At 45.0% G+C, this 21489-nt stretch overlaps 1 protein-coding gene across 16 annotated transcripts in view; it reads left to right on the top strand.

Annotated features, from left to right (window-relative positions):
- The window catches only part of Mms19 (MMS19 cytosolic iron-sulfur assembly component), a 37458-nt gene that overhangs the window by 9829 nt on the left and 6140 nt on the right, over window positions 1–21489 (top strand). For 6 of the 16 annotated variants that reach the window (XR_001782618.2, XR_001782617.2, NM_028152.3 and 3 more), the window contains exons 2-21: window positions 1585–1633; window positions 5022–5122; window positions 6933–7018; window positions 7399–7473; window positions 7866–7935; window positions 8258–8386; window positions 8475–8536; window positions 13392–13478; window positions 14121–14195; window positions 14750–14827; window positions 15375–15513; window positions 15763–15917; window positions 16140–16218; window positions 16478–16603; window positions 16789–16870; window positions 17319–17419; window positions 17518–17667; window positions 18774–18929; window positions 20485–20584; window positions 21253–21355. Coding sequence is in view for 12 of the 16 variants with exons in the window: in NM_028152.3 (NP_082428.1) it covers window positions 1585–1633; window positions 5022–5122; window positions 6933–7018; window positions 7399–7473; window positions 7866–7935; window positions 8258–8386; window positions 8475–8536; window positions 13392–13478; window positions 14121–14195; window positions 14750–14827; window positions 15375–15513; window positions 15763–15917; window positions 16140–16218; window positions 16478–16603; window positions 16789–16870; window positions 17319–17419; window positions 17518–17667; window positions 18774–18929; window positions 20485–20584; window positions 21253–21355 (2003 nt within the window). In the remaining 4 variants the exon portion in view is untranslated. Of the gene's footprint in view, window positions 1–1584; window positions 1634–5021; window positions 5123–6932; window positions 7019–7398; window positions 7474–7865; window positions 7936–8257; window positions 8387–8474; window positions 8537–13391; window positions 13479–14120; window positions 14196–14749; window positions 14828–15352; window positions 15514–15739; window positions 15918–16139; window positions 16219–16477; window positions 16604–16788; window positions 16871–17318; window positions 17420–17517; window positions 17668–18773; window positions 18930–20484; window positions 20585–21252; window positions 21356–21489 lie in introns of those variants that run through there. The other 10 variants (XR_001782619.2, NM_001373946.1, XM_017318292.2 and 7 more) reach the window with 8 other exon arrangements.

Raw genomic sequence — 21489 nt, 5'->3', positions numbered from 1 at the left:
TGACTGTCTTCTAAAAACTAGTAGCTGCAGTCTAAACAGAAGAGCATCAAACCCAAATTGAAGGACATCCTATCAAAGGAACTCTTTCATCAAGGTTGTGAAGAACATGGAAAACTGAGAAACTTAAGGACGAGCCTGAGGGTTCTTGACACTAATTATAAAGTGATATATTTAATTCCATCTTAGACCCATAGCATAGTGGGAAGACTGGTGAAACCTGAATAATGTTTAGAGTTAGGTGGCCATGTGCCGATGTCATGCTCTTAGTTTTAAGAAATGTATATATTTGACAAATGTACTGTGTCCGCTGATAAAATGGGGAGACTGGGAGAAGGTTGTACAGAAACTCTGCATTGTCTTTGCAACTTTTCTGTTAATCTAAAACTATCCCAAGGCCAGGTGTGGTGCTATGTGCCTTCAATCCTAGCACTTATTATTATTATAATAAAGTATTCTGTGCACATACTATAACCATGGACAGTATAACACTGTTCTGTGTTACGATCTTGTCCGATTTTCAGTGTACACACACACATATAGCTACTTCAGTCTTATTTCACATGTGAGCTATTGTGAACAATGCTACAGGGAACGTGGGCATATGACACTCTTTGCGGATATTAATTTATTTCCTTTGTATATGAAACAGGAGTGTTATAGCTGGGTTGTAGAGGCTTTTTTTTTTCTCTTTTTGAGGCACCTCCATACTCTTTTTTTTTCCATAGCAACTGTACTAGTTTACATTCTCACCAACGAAGTTTGTACATACTCCCGTTTCTGTCTGTCCTTCCAACCCTTGTCTCTTGTCTGTTTTGTAAGCAGCAGCATCCTGACAGGTATGAAGCCAGAGCATTGAGTGCCTTTTAAATGTACAGTTTTGCTAAATATCTTTTTTGAGGGGGGGGTTTCAGGACAGGATTTCTCTGTATAGCCCTGGCTATCCTGGAACTCACTCAATAGACCAGGCTGGCCTCAAACTCAGAAATCCGCCTGCCTCTACCTCCCGAGTGCTGGGATTAAAGTCATGTGCCACCACCGCCTGGCCTGAATTTCTATCTAGTTCCTTTCTTTCTCTTGGTCTCCCTGATCTACCCCTCCTCTACCCCTTACGTGGCTGTGCTAGCTGCTGGGTTAGTCACTGTTAGGAATTGAGCTCAGGGCTCTCAGTGCAGGCCAGGTCAGCACTTGGTCAGCTGAGCTACACCTTCAGCAATGGTTTTGTTTATTTGTTTTGCCTTTGTGCCATTTGTCCCCATTCATCTTTTATGCTGTTTTATATAGACTGTTGTGTGTATATATACACAAAGGGTTTTTATTTGATAATACTAATTTATATGTAGCCAGCTTATTCTTTAATCTGGCCTTTCTGCCTATACAATCATTTCAGTTAAAGATGAAAATGCTTATTTAAAAAAAAAAAAAAACTTGCGACTGCATATTTGAAATGTGGCAGCTTCTTTCTTGTCTAGGAGGGGTCTTACTCAGCAGTGTGTAGTCTCCTAGCACAGGGCGCGGTGTAAACAGGAAGCACTCAACCATCGAACCCTGTTTTAACTTTTTCGTATTTCTTTCGATTTCTTCTAGATGTGAAGTCCGGTGGCTATACAGTGTTACAAGTAGTAGAAGCCCTTGGGTAAGCCCCTCTCTTTTAGAATATGCTTCCAGTCTTGCCTAGATACTTCCATGCATTATTCCCTCCCTAGAACCTGATTTTTTTTCCCTTGTAGTTGAAGGCTTCTGATCCATGTCAGCACTCAGTCTAAGCTGGTCTTGGGTTGTTCCTCTTAGAAAGGTACAACCTGTAATCCACATCAGGTTCTGACTCAGCCTGCAGGTTTAGGTAAAACGGGTGGCTACGGCCTTCCACTGTTGTCTCATCGGAACGCCAACCCTCTGTGCTTCCTTAGATCCACCTAATCCCTCAGGAGTCTAGCTGCCGCAGATGGCTTCGACATCCGATAGGTCCTGTCTCCCTGTCTGGAGGATGACTGTGCCAGATCCCCAGACTCTGACTGTGCGAGTCAAAGAAGAGTGTTATAACCTGGGCTTCTGAGAATCAGATTAGATACATGCTTGTAGTCTAGGGCTTGCTTTCCTCAAATCTCAGACCACAGACCACTTATGTTGACCAGTCTTATTAATAAGTTATTATTCAAAACGCATGCTTCTGAAATAGGAAAAACAAATCAAAACAGATAAAGGAAGTCTTAAAAACTGCCACATCTTACACAGAACAGACTACTTAGCTTTTCTGGTTGCTCTCTCATGGCCCTAGGTTTTTTTTTTTTTTGCTTTGGTGTGGTTTGGTTTGGTTTGGAGACAGGGTCTCTCTAGGTAGCTCTGGCTGTCCTTGAACTTACTCCATAGACCAGGCTGGCCTCAGACTCAGAAATCCGCCTGCTTCTGCTTCCTGAGTGCTGGGATTAAAGTTGTACTGCTACCACTCAGCATTATTTTTTTTTAATAATAGTTTTATTGAAAACGTAATTGACACAGGGCTAGAGAGATGGATCAGTAGTGAAAAATGCAGGCTGCTCTTCCAGAGGACCCAGGTTCAGTTCCCCGTACTCCTATGGCAGCTCACAACTATCTTTAATTCCAGTCTCAGGGAATCTGGCACCCTCTTCTGGCTTCGTGGGAGCTAGGCATGCATGTGGTACACATACATAGGGGCAAAACATCCATACACATAGACAAATCTTTAAATATATATTTTTATACATACACACACATACATATCTGATATATCCAAGCTCACTAAATTGTCTCACCCCCTGCATCCTTCCCCACAGTCACCGTTCAGCCATTCAAACATCCTTTTTACTCCAAAGTGAACCTCCTGCTCCTTAGTGCCCATTCCCTTCACCCCTCTTCTTCCCAGGCCCTAGCACTCTATGGACTAACCGACTGTGGACATTTCAGATACATAGAGCCCCGGGCTGTGTGTCTCTCACTGAGCATGCGCTGCCTTGTTCCTAATGCTGTGATGAAATGCTGCCGAGAGCAGCTTAAGGGAGGGAGGCGTATTGGGCTCACAGCTCCAGGATAAACTCTGTCGGGGAGAGCCGGGATCTCTCTATTCCTACAGTCCAGGACCCCAGCCCAGAAAATGTTGTTTCCCACATACAGGGTCCGCCTTCTTAACTCAGTTTCATCAAGAAAATCCGTAACAGGAATATTTACTATAGGTAATCCCTCATGGTGTGCCTAGAGGTTTGTCTCTTGGGTGATTCTAGATCATGGCAAGATAACAACCAATGTTAGCATTGCAGCATGCTTGCAAGGTTTTTCTTGTCGTGCTCAGGTCTAAGGCTTGCTAAACAGCATTCCATTGTACCAATGACCAGCATTCCGTTTAACTATTCATGAGTTGGAATGGACATCTGGGTTGTTTCCACCCTTGTGCTGTTAAGAAAAATTCCCTTGTGAGCATTTGTGTGCCTTGGTCCCTCTTTCAGATGCTGCAAATGCACCTGCTATTCTACCTGCTAAGCAGGAAGGAACATTTCTGAGTTCCTGTCCTCAGAGTCAGGAGTGCTTTTATTTCTCTATCGTTGTATGTTCCTTTATCTCTAAGGTTGAATTTTAAATTCGTGGGATCAGCTTTCCAGAAATCGACTTCCTGCTGAGGTTATGTAGAAGTGTGATCTCAGGAGAGTCATTTTGAATATAATCATCTTGCTGCTGCAGTTCACCTACTCCCTTATGAGCCAAAAGTGTTGGAGTCGGAGGGACTGTGCTGGTGTGATCCTTTCACACCAGCTCTCAGGAGGCAGAGGCAGAGGCAGGCAGAGCTCTCTGACTTTAAGGCTGGTCTACAGCGCTAGTTTCAGGACAGGTAAGGCTACACAAAGAAACCCTATTTCAAAAAACAAACAGAAAACAAACAAACAAAAAAAACCAAAACAAAACAAAAACTGCTGCAGTTAGATGATGCAGTTAGAGTTGTCGCTCAGTTGGGAGAGATCTTGTCAAGCACGCACAAAGCCCTGAGTCCCCAGAACAACATAAAATCAGGCCTCGCTTCTGTGATTCCAGCACTCAGGGTGAACACTGAAGGATAAGTTCAGGGCTATACTCAATTGCGGAGTTTGAGGCCAACCTGGGCTATATGAACCTGTCTCCAAAAAAGGGGGAAAAATTTATTCCTTCCAGGCCTGGAGAGATGGCTCAGCGAGTAAGAGCACTGACTGCTCTTCCGAACGTCCTGAGTTCAAATCCCAGCAACCACATCACATGGTGGTTCACAACCATCTGTAATGAGATCTGACGTCCTCTTCCGGTGTGTCTAAAGATAGTTACAGTGTACTTACATATAATAATAAAATAAATCTTTGGGCCAAAGCGAGACTAGAGCCAGAGTTCTGTTTACACACACAGAAATTTCTGTCTACGTACACAGAGTTTCTATTTAATCTGTGAAAGGCTGCTGCTTCCCTTGAGTAGAAGCTGCAGCTGCAAGGCATCTCTGAAGCCCCATGGGTACCACCAAGCTCTGTTTCAGAGGGATGTGTCCAGAGTCAGTATGGTGCCCATCAGGTGCCAAGTAAGAGATGGGGAAACAGACTTTGGTTGACTGTGGTGTCACTTAGGCCTCTGTTGCTGCCAGATTAATCAGGGTAGGTTTGGGCTTCAGTCTTTTTTTTTTTTTTTTTTTTTTTTTTTTTCTTTTTTCCCCTTAGAGACAGTGCTTCTCTGTGTAGCCCTGGATGTCCTGGGCTCTGTAGACCAGACTAGCTTTGAACTTTAGAGATCTGCCTGCCTCTGCCTCCCAAGTGCACTACCACTGCCTGTCTGGGACTTTCTGTTACTGGACACTAATGTTATTGGCTCAGGAGCACCTTCATGGGCTGGATTTTTGGGTGGTTTGTTTTTTTTGTTTTTTGTTTTTTTTTTTTTAAGAAGATTTTGCTTTCTTTATTGTCTAGAGACTTAAGTGTGACTAGTGACTAGCTGCAGAATGTTTTCTTTATAATTTGAACTGGTTAATGACAGATGCTTTCTATCTTTCTATCTCCCAGGTCCTCTCTGGAAAATGCTGAACCCCGAACTCGGGCTCGAGGAGCCCAGCTTCTGTCACAGGTGCTGCTCCAGTGTCACTCCTTGCTCTCGGAGAAGGAAGGTACTTTTACCACTAGTAGGGATGACTTCCCAAGTCACAGAGCCATGACCTACATAGTGTTCACAGACAAAAGGGTTATAACCTATCTATGCACAGCTAACTAAGGGCCTTCATTCCTTATTGGTATACTTGGCAGAGATGATTAAAATAAGATACAAGACGTAGATTTCAAATAGCCTTTGATAATTTTTTCAGTGTATCTCAGTGTCTACATCCTGTAAGCATGTATAATACTTACTGCCTGGCCCTTTAAAGAAAGATTGATAGGCCTGTGTTCAATCCCAGGCATGTAAAGAAATGGGAAGGTGGAGGGCTGTGTTGTGGCTGAGTGGGTACAGGTGCTTACTGTGCAAGCCTGACAGCAGGGCTTGATCCCTGGAACTACAGTAAAGGGAGAACAGGTGCCCAAAAGTTGTCCTTAGTCAGGGCCTCTCAAAAAAATGAGAAAGAAAGCAAGCTTAGTAGTGGCGGAGCTCGTGAAACTGCTTTCAGCCCCAGCAGCAAAGCAAAAGAGGAAAAGATCCATATTGCGATTGTGGGGTTGATAACACGGCTCAGAGATAAAGGTGCTTTAGGCAAAACCCTGGAGCCCTGCATTTTATGTCTGGCTCTTGGGAGTTTTCTACATGGTGCATAGCTGGAGTGTCTTAGTCAGTGTTCTGATGCTGTGAAGAGACACCGGGACCATGGCAGTTCTTTTTTTTTTTTTTTTTAAAGATTTATTTATTATTATATGTAAGTACACTGTAGCTGTCTTCAGACACACCAGAAGAGGGAGTCAGATCTTGTTATGGATGGTTGTGAGCCACCATGTGGTTGCTGGGATTTGAACTCTGGACCTTCAGAAGAGCAGTCGGGTGCTCTTACCCACTGAGCCATCTCACCAGCCCTGACCATGGCAGTTCTTATTTAAAAAAGCATTTAATTAGGGCTTGCTTATGGTTTCAGAGGTTTAGTCCATTGTCGTCACAATGGGGAGCATGGTGGCATGCAGGCAGACATGGTGTTGGAGAAGCAGCTGAGAGTTCTACATCCAGATCCACAGTCATAAGGAGAGAAAGATACTAGGCATGGCTTGGGCTTTTGAAACACTTCCAGTGATATGCTCCCTTCAGCAGGCCACGCCTCTCAATCCCTCTCAAGTAGAGCCTCTCCCTGAGGACCAGGCATTCAAATAGATGAACCTTTGGGAGCCATCTTTATTCAGACCACCACATACACATAAATTAATGCAGTTGAAAAGAAAGCAGTTCTGAGGGGAAAGCTGGGTTTCGCTGTGAGTTTATATGAAAATGAATACTAAAAGACTTTCCCAGTCGGGCGTGGTGGCACACACCTTTAATTCCAGCACTCAGGAGGCAGAGGCAGGCGGATTTCTGGGATTTCTGAGTTCAAGGCAAGCCTGGTCTACAAAGTGAGTTCCAGGACAGCCAGGGCTAAACAGAGAAACCCTGTCTCAAAAAAACCAAAAAAAAAAAAAAAAGACTTTCCTGTTTCGCTAAGTAAAGACACCATGAAGTGGAAGTGCGTTTCTTTCATCGTTGTTTGTTGGGGTGGGGGGGGCGATTTGGGGGATTTTTTTTTTTTTTTTTTTTTTTTTTTTTTTTTTTGAGTCAGGGTTTCATCTGCCTGCCTCTGCCTCCCTAGTGCTGAGATTAAAGGTGTGCGCCACCACCGCCTGGCTGAAAGTGCATTTCTTGATTCAGAAGAACATTTGTGGGGAAGTCACAATGGGATGGCCTTAGGAAGCAGATAAAGGTAGCTGCTGGGTCTTCCTCCTGCTATGCTAACACCGATCTGGTCTGTGCAGTGGTCCACCTGATCCTGTTCTATGAGAACCGGCTGAAGGACCACCATCTTGTGGTCCCATCTGTCTTACAGGGCCTGAGGGCACTGGTAAGTCCTTTTCACTGCATGGCTGTCTGCGGTAGCCCTAGGAAGGTTCTCTCCGTGCCTTTTGGAGATGAACGTTCACATGCTGAAGGACAAAGGCGAATAGAGGAATAGGTTACTGTCGGCCAGACCTGTAGTTCTTACTCTGGAGGGTGAGGTCACCCTGTGTGGCAGTTCACTTTACCTTGTAATACACTGCACCTCTCATCTACACTTTAAAAAAAAAAAGGAGCTCTGGAGAAATACTCGGCTAGAGAAAGTTTCTCACTGTGAATGCTTCCTCCTGAGCAGGGATTTTGGGATACCCAATTACCCAGTGAGGCACGATGTAGAGTTGTATCTTAGAGACAGTTTTCTCTCTCATATCTTCCCTCCTACCGCAGAGCATGTCTGTGGCCCTGCCTCCGGGTCTGGCTGTCTCTGTGCTTAAAGCCATCTTCCAGGAGGTACATGTACAGGTGAGTGATAATGGTTGCTAATTTCTTGTTGCTAGCCTTTGTCTTGTGTACTTGATATAGCTAGGACGAGGTGACAACAGATTGTCTTCCATGTTCTGGATGCTTTAAGGTCTGATGATCTTGTGTATGTGGTATCCCTTTCTACTGTGTAAGGGGGGGTGACGACACTAGATCTGGAATGTTCTCTCAGCTGAAGAACCTGAGCCATACATGAAGCAGGTTTAGGTCACTGGCATCACTGTTGTGCTGGTCGGGAGCCAGGCCCTTTCTCTACAGTCCTCTTAACCTGATCTCGTGCTGCCTTAGAGATTCGTGAAGTAGGACATGGTTGTAGTGTTTGAAGAAATCTTTGTTCTCTTTTCCACTCACTCTCTTTCTTCCCCACCCTCAAGTCCCTGCTACAGGTGGACCGCCATACTGTCTTCAGCATCATCACTAACTTCATGCGATCACGAGAAGAAGGTGAGGAGTCTGAGAAGCAAGCGATTGCTCTTTCTCCCCCTGCCCCCGCCCCGGAACCCCATTAGAAGGGTGGATTGTGCTCTAGGGGATATGTGAAAGGCCTCAGACTGAGGAATGATAAAGGTTTGGAGTACAGACTTTTCCCAGCGGAGGAAGGTTTTTAATTCTGGACTTGAGTAAGTGCGCATGCACGCACACACAGACTTGCACGTATCTTCACTGAGTACCTGGATCTAGGCAGGAAAGAAGAACAAGAGGCAGCAGGAAGACGCCAGGCTTTCTGTCCCATGGGACAGCAGTGACCTTGTTTTCTCCTTCCCAGAGCTGAAGGGTCTGGGAGCTGACTTCACATTTGGCTTCATCCAGGTGATGGATGGGGAGAAGGATCCCCGTAATCTCCTGCTGGCTTTCCGCATCGTCCATGACCTCATCTCCAAGGACTACAGTCTGGGTAGGTTTTCATAGCACTGAATTAGCTGGTTGAAGCTGCTCAGAGGTAATGAGCCCAAGTCAACTTTATCCTTTCTCTGTTGCCGCAGGACCTTTCGTGGAAGAGTTATTTGAAGTGACATCTTGTTATTTCCCTATTGATTTTACCCCTGTAAGTAGCACCTTCATTCTGGATCAGATAGTCAAGAATATGCGCTATGTCAGACATTGTTCTAGACAAGCAAACAAAACAGACAGTCCCTGCATTTACATTTTGTTTGTTTAGTGTGTATGCGTGTGCAGTTTTGTGCAGTGTGGGTGCCTGAGTGTGGAGGCAGAGGAGGACGTTGAGTGTCTCCTTTATACCTGTCCACTTGCTCATGACAGACCCTCCTGCCACCAGGGTCTGCCACGCAACTTGGAGCTCCCTGGTTTTGGACTGGCCACTGTCTGCACACCACTGTCCACTGCCCCAGGGACAGTTGTACTGGGGTCTGTGGCTCCTGCTGTCCTGTCACTTTTTCCACCGAGCTATTTTCCCAGGCTGATAGATATTTTAAAGTCCTTATGGATTCATATTTTAGTAAACTGAAAAATGGAGAGTCATCCAACACCAAAGGTAGGATTCAAAGGTGAGAGGGTACCTAGCAATGCACTCAGTGCTGAAGGGCACAGGGTTGTAAGCTGCGGTCCCTGCCCTTGAAGGCTGCAGCATTGAGGTAGCAATATAGATTAGATATCAAAATGAATGGTACTATAGTCATTCTGAAAGACAAGGGTTTAGTAGAAGCTACAGTTGGCAGGAACTTACCTAGCAGATGAGAGGATGTTGGGTGGTTGCTGAGGGAAGTATAGAAGATGAATTTGTAGTTATGGAGGGCATCTAGGATAATAAAGCAAACGATCAGGGGGGGACTTTTGGGATAGCATTGGAAATGTAATTGAAGAAAATACGTAATAAAAAAAAGAAAAAAAATAATAAAACAAACGATCACAACAAAATATTACAGTTCCACACAGTGTGCACAGGAAGTGTGTGCTCTGACTCTGGGCCTTTTATGTTTCTTTTCTACGGTCAGGTACTCTTGGTCTTCTTCTACATGGGATGTGTGGGAATGTGTGCTGCAAGTATTAGCAATGTGAAAGAATTGAAAGCCTTGACTGCAGCATGCCAAGTGAGCTGGAGAATATTGGCTCTGGCTGACTTTAAAGAGCCCCAGCTGTCTTTACTAGACATCATTCCCCAGCTTATCTCAGTCAGTATCCTGCTAGACCTCCTTTCTGCTGACACTGCTTCATAATCAATAAATTGTTTCATAACCAATAACCATCGTTACAGCTCAGAACAACCTTAGACCTGTGAAAGACTGGTTCAGCTGATAGATAAGATACATAGACAGACAGACAGACCGGCAGGCAGGCAGGCAAGGGCGAGAGAGAGAGAGAGAGAGAGAGAGAGAGTGAGTGAGTATGTGTGTGTAAAGTAATAGGGCAAGCTAGATGCCTCAGCAGGTAAAAGCTCTGGCTACACAAGTGAGTTTTATTCCTGGTGTTGTTGTGAGATAAAGTTTCTCTATGTGTGTGACCTTGAACTTGTAGCAAGGCTCAGTCCCTAACTTGTAATTACAAGCTGTACCACTAGGCCTGGCCTCCCACACATCTCCTGACACACACTCTGTGTCACTCTTAGATAGGAAAGTTTTCTTTAAGTTTATTATCATTATGATTATTGATTTCTCTTTGTTTTGTAGTGTTCTGTTTTTAGTTCATGGGTAGATATATCTTTCAAAAATAATAATGTTACTTTAAAATTTTTTTAAAGATTTTAAAAAATTTATGGCATATATCTGAGCCTTATGTGTGCATATGACAGAATAGGGTGTTGGCTCCCTGATGCTGCAATTACAGGTCCTTATGAGCATCCGAACGTGAGTCTAGGACCTGAACTCAGGTTCCTTGTTCATGCACTATGTGCCCTAATCAGTTGAGCCATCTCTCTAGCCCTTAAGTCTTTTTTGTTTACATTCATGTGACTGCTCACACTGGAACACTGTTCCTGGCAAGTATAAACAAAGGTCTGCCCACTCAAGAGACCACAGTACGGACACCAACACAGTCTGAATTGGTGAAACAATTTTATTGAGGTTCTAACAGGAATATGAGTGAGGGGTTACAGGAAAGAAATGATTCAAAGATAAGTGCATCACCAAAGACACCTCACAAAATAAAACTCGGTGCACTCTGCCCAGTCTGCTGCAGCTCAGCAGGCCAGCGAGTGCCCTTTTCAGATGCCTCCCTCCACTGGCCTGAGCCCTTCAGGCAGCTCAGCTGGTCTTTCTTCCAGGCTGCTTGGTTCCTCTGAGAGCGTCTCACAATTTTTACTGCCTATGATGTATACTTGGGGAGAGGGAGAGACTAGTGAATCTGGTCAATTTCAAGGACTTCTTAAAGATATTTTAAGTTGTTTGTTTCCTGTCTTAGCTAGCTTGCCTGGAGGATAGAGTACTTTATCTCCCTGTAAACATTCTTTCTTAAAAGACCCAGTTTGACATCCCCATTTATCCTGGGTCTTAAGCTTCTCCAAAACAAAAGGCTTAATTAGCCTCTGAGGAAACTGCTCCACAGCACATGTGCATGTGCAGGAGTTGGCTCTCACCTTCCACCATGCGGATCCCAGGTCGTCAGCCTCGGTGCCCGCTTCCCCACACTGAGCCGGCTCCTTAGTCTGTGTGTGAGGATAGCTGGTACTTAGGCGCCGTGGGATACAGGTGGATATCAGAGGGCAGCTTTGTGGAGTCAGTTCTTCTCTGCACTTTACATGGGTTCTCAGGGTTGGACTCAGCTCTAGACTTATGCAGAAAGGGCCTTTACTTGGTGAGCCATCACTGGCTCCATCAGTCGGTCAATCTCTCTCTCTCTCCATATATATATATGTATATATATATGTATATACACACATACATACATACATACACACATATTCATACATATTCCTTGCTCCCTTCCTTGTTTTGTTTTGTTGAGGGGAAGCCCTGAACACATTGGGGGAAATTCTATATGAGCTTCGTTTTCTAATGACTTACATGGATAGTATGGGAACTTCTTAAAATCATTCTTATTTTGCCAATCTTCTTTAAAAAACAAAACAAAAAACCTTAGGGACTGCCTAGCACAAGAAAAAAAATAAAAGAAAAGAAAAAATAAAAAGAAAAAAGGGGGAAAAAAAAAAGGACTGCCTAGCAGAAGTGAACTGAGATTATCAATACCGGTACCATATCCCTTTTGAGATTATCAATACCGGTACCATATCCCTTTTGAGATTATCAATACCGATACCATATCCCTTTGACCTCCTGGTGCAGCACTGAGGCTCTCAACTGCACCACCGAAACTGTAGACTCCTTTCTGACCCAGTGTTGAAAATTAAACTTGAAGGCTCTGCTACGATGAAGGAAGAATAGAGAGACTGTCCAGGAGCTCCGTCTGCTTCTCTGCCCCCATCCCTAGTTCCAGCTTCCCTTAGAACTGCCAGTTCCAAAGCCCTCAGGGACTGTGCGGTGATCGTCACTCAGCTATCCCCAGGTCTACCCTGGGTCTTTCATCTTAGCTGTGTTGAGTCATTTCCTTCTTACTGTCTGCCTTCCAGTTTCTAGAATTTTGTCTCTCTTATCTGGTTCTCTTCAACATTTAGGTTTTTGACTTAAACCAAACCAAACCAAACAAACTTTACTATATTGTAAACAAACTTTACTATACTATAGTGCAGTTTCTAGAGGAGAAAAGGAAAAATCTGATTGATATTTTCAGTCTGCTGGTTTGACACAGATGTTATCAATGCTTTTTATACTGTCATAGTTGCTGCCTTTTATATAAGTGAAAAAAAGATGTCCATCCAAGAGAAATTATTTCAACTGGCTTAACCACATAATAAAACTAATATTCAGGAAGAATAATACCATTTGGTAATGTTTTTTTATTTTCATTCTAGTTTTTTCCAGACAGGCTTCTCTGTATAGTCCTGGCTGTCCTGGAACTCACTCTGGAGACCAGGCTGTCCTGGAACTCAGAGATCTGCCTCCTGAGTGCTGGGATTAAAGAGAGGGTTGTGTGCCCTCACACCTGGCTGAGAATGATCTTAATGTAACTGACAGTGTAACTCGGTGGTAGAGTACTTGCCTGGCATGCCCACATCCTCGGTTTGATTCTAGCATAAAATACAAGTTTGTTGGCCCACGCCTGTAGCGCCAACACTTGAAAGGTAAACACAAGGGAATCAGAAGTTCTAGGTCAACGTTAGCTACATCCAGTGTTCCAAGTTAGCTTGAGCTACATGAGATCATTTCTTATTAAAAAGGTGTTCTTGATGTAGTAAGTGAGAAATAGATTACAAGCCATACAATTAGTCATCTTAACAACATACAGAGAAGAAGCACGGCAGCTGGTAATTGGACTTATCTTTATCTCTAAGTGGTAAATAGTAGATGCGATAGAAAATGTGTTGGGGAGTGGTGTGGTAGCTCATATTAGTAATGCTAATTAGCATTTAGGAGGCTACATAGCAACCGTTCCAAGACACAGGAATAAAGGTAAAGGGGAATGGAATGTGCCTGGGTTGGGAAGACAGCTTAGTGGTACAATGCTTGCCTGGCATGTACAAAATGCTTGTTTTAATTCTAGCACTGCAAAAATAAGTGACTTGCTGGGTGTCACCACTCAGTACACACCTTTAATCCCAGCACTTGGGAGGCAAAGGCAGACGGATCTCTCTGAGTTCAAGGCCAGTGTTGTCTAGAGTTCCAGGAGAGCCAGGGCTACTTAGAAAAACTCTCAAGAAACCGAAAAATAAAATAAATGCCTAAAGACAAAAATATGTTAAGAGTGAGCAAGTTTTTTTGCTGGGGCTCGTGGTGTATGATTGTGCTAGATTGTGTCTAAGGATTGCCTGTTCTGCAGGCTTGCCAGGTTCAGACTTATGTCCAAGGGTGGCCTGAAAATTGTACAAAGCCATGGTTCCTTTCCATTTTCAGCCGCCTAACGATCCTTATGGCATCCAGAGAGAGGATCTCATCCTGAGTCTCCGTGCTGTGCTGGCGTCTACACCGCGCTTTGCCGAGGTGGGTCTGCTCTAATGTAACAGTCTCTGCCCAGAGAACGCTCCGAAGAAAGAGCCGTGTGGGGGTCTGCTCAGGGCTCAGCAGTAAGAGCACTGGCTGCTCCTCCAGAGAACCCAGGTGGGATTCCCAGTACCCCATGGTGGCTCACGGCCATCTGTCACTCTAGTTCCAGATGATACAACACACCTTTCTGGCCTGCATGGCATCAGACATGCATGTGATATACTGACGTGCCTGCAAGCAAACATTTATACACGTAAAACAAAATTATAACAACAAGTTTTTTGGAAAGTAAAAGCATAAGGAGATAGAATGCTCCATTATGTATCTTAGGGTTGATGTTCTATAAGTGTCTTATATGTCAAATACTTTCAGACTTTCAGCATTGAAAACGTCATCATTTCATCCCCTAAAATACTGATGTCTTCTGTAGACAGCGTACTTCACACACATCAGCTTTGCTAACGTACCTATTTCTTAAGTCCCACAGCGTAGCAGGAATGTTGGTTACAGTTGTAACTCGTGACCTGAACCCCACTCCTTGGTATAGCACCTGTCTCTTAGGGCTGATGATAATATGGGCATTGGTTCTGATGGCTAAAATATTCTCTCAGGCGTCTGCTTTTTCCTCCTTTGCTACAGTTCTTACTGCCTCTGCTAATTGAGAAAGTGGATTCGGAGATTTTAAGTGCCAAGCTGGATTCTCTGCAAACTCTGGTGAGTGTTTCTCCTTGGAGGATCCGGCTATCTCTGCACAGGTTAGTGATACTAAAGTGCAGCTTCGTGGACAGCCGGGGGTCAGTTCATGTGCCTCAGGGGCCAGGACTTAGGCTTATAATGTTTATCTAAGCACTGTATTACATTCATACTGTCTTACTCTGTGTAGCTAAGAACTGGTCAGTGTTCTTTTTCTTTTTGGATGTTTGAGAAAGGGTCTCTCAGGTCAGGCTGGCCTAATCTTTTTACTTCCACTTCCCAATTAATAAGATTAATGTGTGTTGCTAATGCAGACTTTGTCTTAGTGGAGGATGGGTGCTAGTAATTGAACCCAGAGCTTCATGTATCCTAGGTAAGCAAGCACTCTTTCACTGGGCTTTGTCATCAGCCTTGTACTTTCAATAAGAAATAGGCTGAGATCTTTTCTCAGCACTCAGTAGAACTGTTAGGACACCTTGAAGGTTTCCCTGCTGAGAATCCACCATATTTAGGTGCCCATGTATCCTGGAGCACCTTGAGCGTGAGCTAGCTAATGGCTGTGGTTCTTTTGGCAGAATGCTTGCTGTGCTGTGTATGGACAGAAGGAGCTGAAGGACTTCCTGCCCAGCCTTTGGGCTTCCATCCGTAGAGAGGTGAGTGTTGGTTACTTGAACTCACTGGTGTTAGTTGAGGAGAAGTAATGGCCCTTGCCTGTCCTTTTTCCTGTCTCCCAGGGTCAAGACGCTGTGTGTGTTCTTTTCAGTGAACAAGCAAGGGGATAGAAAGATTTCCAGTTGAATGTCAAAGAGGGCAGTTCTCTTTTGAGGGCTTCCTGCTTGGTGACAATACATGGCCACCTTTGTACAATGCCTGCTTCTTGTTCTGTCATGGCAAGGAGCATAGGTCTGGCACCATCTGAATGTAAAGAGAGAGAAAGAGACTTAAATAAGGGTCACAATAATCTCTATTCTATGTGGGTAACTGTTTCTTGCAGTATGTCATTCCTAGTGGGGTAAAAGACTTGTTGAACATATAACCAACCAAGATGATACTAGTAGATTGGGTTTTTAATTTTCATTGCTGTGCCCCAAACATTCTCAAGTACATATTCTTCTGCACCCCAAGAAGAAAGGCAGTGGAGTGGTGGGGACTTAGCTGGTACAAGCTCACCTCAGTAGCCATGGGATCCCTTCCTGACAGGTTTTCCAGACTGCTAGTGAGCGAGTAGAGGCAGAGGGCCTGGCAGCTCTCCACTCCCTGACTGCGTGTCTGTCCTGCTCTGTGCTGAGAGCTGATGCTGAGGACCTCCTTGGTTCCTTCCTCAGCAACATCCTTCAAGGTAATGGGACTGTGGAGCCAGCGAAGGGAGTGAGCACCTTAGAGCTGATATTCCTTTGGGCCAGTGGTCCTTTATGGGTGGCTCCCACATGTCCAATAATTTGGGGGCTGCAGCCCTACTTGTATTGAGAGCAGTTAGAGGCTAACTGATAGCAAATAGTTCCAGGTGTCAGTTTCCAACCTCTATGATTAAAGGGGAAACAGGCAATATTTGGCCTACTCCCCAGGTCTGTGATTGCTGCCTCTCTAGACTGCAGGCACCATCTATGTGAACCAGACATGAAACTTGTATGGCCTAGCGCTAAGCTGTTGCAGGCAGCTGCAGGTGCGTCTGCCCGGGCCTGTGAGCACCTCACCAGCAACGTGCTTCCCTTGCTGCTGGAACAGTTCCACAAGCACAGCCAGGTAAGGGCGACAGATGAGACTTGGGTGCCTGTGGTCCCTTTCTTGGAGAGACTGATACTCTAGTTTGGTCTCAGATAGATCTGGGTTTTCTGTTAGCCTTAGCTTGTTCCCTTGTTTACTCTCACATAGTCTCTGTCTTAAGTAAAAGGTTCATTGTTAGAATAGCAGAGCTGAAATCCTTTAACATAGTCTCTAACCCCAGTATTCCTTGAAATATCACAGAGCAACCAGCGTCGGACAATCCTTGAAATGATCCTGGGATTCCTAAAGCTACAGCAGAAATGGAGCTATGAAGACAGAGGTGAGGTCACTTGGAGTGAGGTATCCTGGGCAGTTATTGAGCCTTGTAGCCCAGAAGTACAGCAGGACAGAGTACTAGAGAGGAGTCCAGGAGAGTGGCCATGTTCATAGGCTGCAGTGCAATATTATACTGATGGCATTGCCATTTTCCAATGCATGTCTCCTAGAATCCCAGCTCTTAAAATCTGCCCAACGTTGTCTGCAGCACTGCAGTCAGGGATGGGTGTGAGCGCGTCTGACCTGGCCTTTGTCTCTCCTAGATGAAAGGCCTCTGAGTAGCTTCAAAGACCAGCTATGCTCATTGGTGTTCATGGCTCTAACAGACCCCAGCACCCAGCTTCAGCTTGTTGGCATCCGGACGCTCACAGTCTTGGGTGCCCAGCCAGGTACATGTCACAGGAGAAAGGACAAGGAGGGCATTGATCCCTCCTTGCATTCTCTGTCTTGAGTGAAGAGCAGTGTTTCCCTGTCCTCACTGCGGCACTGGGTGCTGTAATTTCTCCTAGGATTTCCTGGGAGGGCGGTGGCTACAAGGACACACAGATGCAGGTTGTGTTCTCTCTAACTGCAGGTCTCCTGTCTGCTGAGGACTTGGAGCTGGCAGTAGGTCACCTGTACCGACTGACCTTCCTGGAGGAAGATTCCCAGAGTTGGTGAGAATCTAAAGCAGTTGAGGTATCCTGGGCAGTTGTTCCCCACCTCTGTATCAGTAGCAGCAGATGCAGCCAGGGCCAGAGTTCTGTGCTGTGTGTTATGGCTCCTGAGTGGTCAGAAAGACAATGGCACAAGCCTTTAATCCTAGCACTCAGAGGGCAGAGGAAGGCCGATCTCTGTGAGTTTGACCTCAACCTAGTCTACAGAGAGTTCTAAGACAACTAGGGCTACACAAAGAAACACTGGCTCAAAAAGAAGGAAAAAACAAAAAACAAAAACGATACAAAAACAAAAAAAGAAGTCCTGTCCAACCAAGTGTTGTAGGACTTGGGTCTTGCTCTTCAGCAAGGTATCCATGATAGCCCATTCTCGTGGAGCTTCCTGCTCCCAGGCCTTGGGAAGAGAGGGATGGGCCAAGGCTCTGCTAATGCTGTTCATTGTCCCCAGTAGGGTGGCCGCACTGGAGGCATCAGGAACCCTGGCCACTCTGTATCCTGGAGCCTTCAGCAGACACTTGCTCCCCAAGCTTGCTGAGGAGCTGCATAAAGGTATGTGTCCTAACTGTTCCAACCCTTGCCAGCAGGGCTTTCTGAGAGGGCCTTCACACCACCACACAGGGAAAACTTATCTCACCAATTGCTTTCAGGGGAGTCAGATGTGGCTAGAGCAGATGGTCCCACCAAATGTTCCCGGCATTTCCGCTGTCTGCAAGCTTTGTCAGCTGTTTCAACACATCCCAGCATTGTCAAGGAGACACTGCCTCTGCTACTGCAGCATCTCTGTCAAGCAAACAAAGGTAAGTAGCAGTAACACTCATCAAGGGGCAGGACTAAATGGAACCCTGGTCTAGGGCCTGTAAGTTGTAATTGTAGTTGTACGTAGCAGTGACATGGTAAGCTCTTTAAAACCAATATCTAGTGATTGTTTATATGGTTATATTAATATAGCTATACAGTAAGCGGATGTACATTTATGGTTGTACAGTTCGGTGTTTCATCCAAATACACCATAAGAAAGGAAGTGGTCTACGGTTAGCTTACATATCAACCCTTTTGGTGTCTCGGAAGTCTTGAGAGTCATTTCTAGTTGGTATTTTGCAATATTCTAGAAACCGTTGTCATCCTTAGTTATCCTGTTGAACACTATATCTCTTGGGAGGATCCTCGGGGCTTCCTGGCTCACCCTCGTAGCTGATTCAGAGACCGTGCACACCCACAAAAGCTATTCTTCTAATCCCGTGTGGCACACAGTATCTACCCTCTCCCTCTTCTCCCTTTCACTTCCTTTCCGGTAACCAATATTTGAAACATGAAAAAAAAATTTTTCTTGTGGACATGGTAAACGTTAAAAATAAAAGAAAGAAAAGTCTGATACTTGGATTTCAGTCCAACTCTGTCAGTCTCATTATCTTCAAAAAACTGAATGAGCTACTCTTCTTGAATTACACAGTACACATCCTCTGCCCCGCAGCTCTATTTTAGAGATCTTGTTGTTCTATCTGTGTGTATAAAAGTTGCACCGTGAGCTGGGCATGTCGCTTAGTTGGTAGAGCACTGTCTAGAACACATGCAACACCGGGCCACATCCCCAGCACTGAATCAGATAGGCAAGGTCTTCCTGCCTGTATACCAACACTCAGATGTGGAGATAGGTAGGAAGATCAGAAATGCATGGACATCTTGGATACATAAAACCCTTCCCAAGGACCCTGGTTCAGCTCCCAGAACCCACATGGCAACTCACAAATGTCTGTCACTATAGTCACAGGGACCCCGATGCCCTCTTCTGGCACCGTTGGCACTAAGCATGCACACGGTACACAGACATGGTGGCAAAACACCCCTAGACCTGGAAGTGCTTTACAGAAAACCCTAAGGAGAATTCTGACGTTATCCTCCACAGGGAATATGGTTACAGAGTCCAGTGAAGTTGTTGCTGTCTGTCAGAGTCTCCAGCAGGTGGCAGAAAAATGCCAGCAGGACCCTGAGAGCTACTGGTATTTCCACAAGACAGCTGTACCCTGCCTGTTTGCATTGGCTGTGCAGGCTTCAATGCCAGGTGATTTTTCTCTGCTTCCATCCTGTAGTAGGTTGGCTTTCTACTAGCGTTGGACAGTACTACTACCTCCTGGATATTGCCAGCACTGTGTGTTGTACTGTAAAGCACAAATGCCACTGTAATGAACAGTGACAGTAACCAGAATCGAGTGGTAATAGCATCAGTCAAAGGGATGCACATGGTAATTGCTTTATTAATTTATTAGGCTTGAGCTTTGGAGTCTAGTAGGTCCAGTTGGGTTTCATCTTCAGCTTGCTAACTTTACAAGATGCCGTATCTGAATGCTACTTCCTCACTACAACATGCAGAGTTAAGCTGAGCATGTGTGTGTGTGCGTGCGTGCGTGCGTGCGTGCGTGCGTGTGTGTGTGTGTGTGTGTGTGTGTGTGACATATTGTGTGATCACAGGTTATTGATAAGGATTAATGATAATGTGACAGTAGTATTGCATGATACTTACTTATAAATAAGACTCAATAAAAATAAGCACATGTCTTAAAAAATTTTGGAAGGCCAACATTTCTACTTACAGTGCCAAGACTGTCCAATTAGCCTTGTTTTCCACTGCTGACTACCATAAGCACAGTGCAGTGTTCCTAGTCCTGTGCCCTATGTCAGATCAAGTGTAGCTATGCCTTCCTTTGAGGTTTTAAGCCCATAGCGTTTGTTCAGGGTACATTAAACTTCTGGAGTGCTCCTATAATCCCAGTGGAAAGTGGAGGCAGGAGGATCAGTAGTTCAGGTATAGCCCACACTTCATGAGATACTGTTAAAAATACAAAAAAAAAAAAGCATGGTAACTGCATGTCTTTAATCCCAGCAGCACTCAATAGGCAAAATTAGGCGGGTCTCTTGTGAGTTTGAAGCCAGCTTGGTCTACACAGCAAGTTCCAGATTAGTTAGTACTACATGATGATTCCCTTTCTGCAAAAGAAGAAAAAAAATAGCGTGTAATATTAGGGGTGAGAGAGTAGCTCAGTAGTTAAAAGTGTTGGCTACTTTCCCAGGGAACCTGTGCTCAGTTCCCAATACATGGGTGGCTCATAACCACCTGCCACTCTGGCTCCAGGGGATCTCATACTCTCTTCTGGACTATGAGGACACTTGCAATCAGGTGCATAAACCGTCCCCTACACACACGCACGCACGCACACACACTCACACACACACTCAGTCACTCACTCTAAAACATGCTCTGGAGTTAGCCTGTCAGGAGGAGGACAAGAGCTACTTAGAATTCCTTTTTCCTTACTAGTCTCACTATTTAGCACAGCCCAGGCTTGACCTCAAGCCCACAGCCCTTCTGCTTCAGCCTTGTAAAGCTGATACTACAAGCAACCTTGACCCCAAATTTCAGGTACTTTTTCTTCGAGAAAGGGTTTTTCTGTGTAGTCCTAGCTGTCCTGGAACTTGCTCTGTGGACCAGATTGGCCTCGAACTCAGAGATCTGCCTTCTAACCGCCGAGACTAAAGGTGCCTGGTCAAAGTTGGGTTTCTGAACCACACTAGTGGCCTTCTGGTTCTGTGGGTGTACATGTGGGTCTTATTCTTTGCAGAGAAGGAATCCTCAGTTCTGAGAAAAGTACTGTTGGAGGATGAGGTCTTGGCTGCGTTGGCATCTGTCATTGGCACTGCCACTACCCATCTGAGCCCTGAGTGAGTAAAACCATGAGTGGCCTGGTCCCCCAGGAAGGGGACAGCATTCTTGGGCAGAAGCCACAGATGGTGTTTTTCCAGTTGTCCACTGAGTCTGTATGGAAGTGTGGGGGCAGTTGTTTTATAAGTTTGATGGTGACACAAAGAAAGGGTCTCTCAAAAGCACCATAGACTATTAGGTGAACCTTGGGGTAATGGGTTTTGTTAGTGTTTTATGTTGTTAGGGTTTTTAAGGTTTATTTCTTTTTCTTTCATGTGTATTGTGTTTTACCTGCATGCAAATGTGTGTACCATATGCATGCAGTGCCTCATGCAGACAGAAAAAGATGTCAGATCCTCTCGAACTTAGCCTCCCTGTGGGTTCTGTGCACCAGACTCCGGTCCTCTGCAAACACTTAACCACTCAGTGCTCTTAACCACTGAGCTAACTTTTCAGTCCTAGGCTCACCGGTGGACTGTTTAAAAGTATGCATTGAATTCCTAACAAGATTATAGGCCCAGAGTCTTAATCAGCTTTGATCAGTCTGGTTCATTTCTATACCATCAGGGTCTAGAATAGACATTTTTTTTGTACCAAATTAACATATTAATATGTGACAACCATGGCACCTGCACACAAATGTGTACATACCCTAACTGCTTGATGACACCTGGTACTCTGTCTCCAGACTAGCTGCCCAGAGCGTCACATGCATCGTGCCCCTCTTCTTAGATGGCAACACTTCCTTTCTACCTGAAAACAGCTTCCCTGACCAGTTCCAGCCGTTCCAGGTAATAATCTAATATCTCTGATGTGTGAGCCTAGAGTCTATATCCTTTAGACTTCATTTTTCGGACTATTCTGTGGTGGTCATATGGACTTACATGCCTTCTGCTGGTGGGCAGGCTCAAAGGGGCTCTTCCTT

This window comes from Mus musculus, chromosome 19 (assembly GCF_000001635.26).
Source record: "Mus musculus strain C57BL/6J chromosome 19, GRCm38.p6 C57BL/6J".
Classification (NCBI taxonomy): Eukaryota; Metazoa; Chordata; class Mammalia; order Rodentia; family Muridae; genus Mus; species Mus musculus.
The sequence above is the reverse complement of the archived record's forward strand: the minus strand, read 5'-3'. Positions and strand labels throughout refer to the sequence as shown.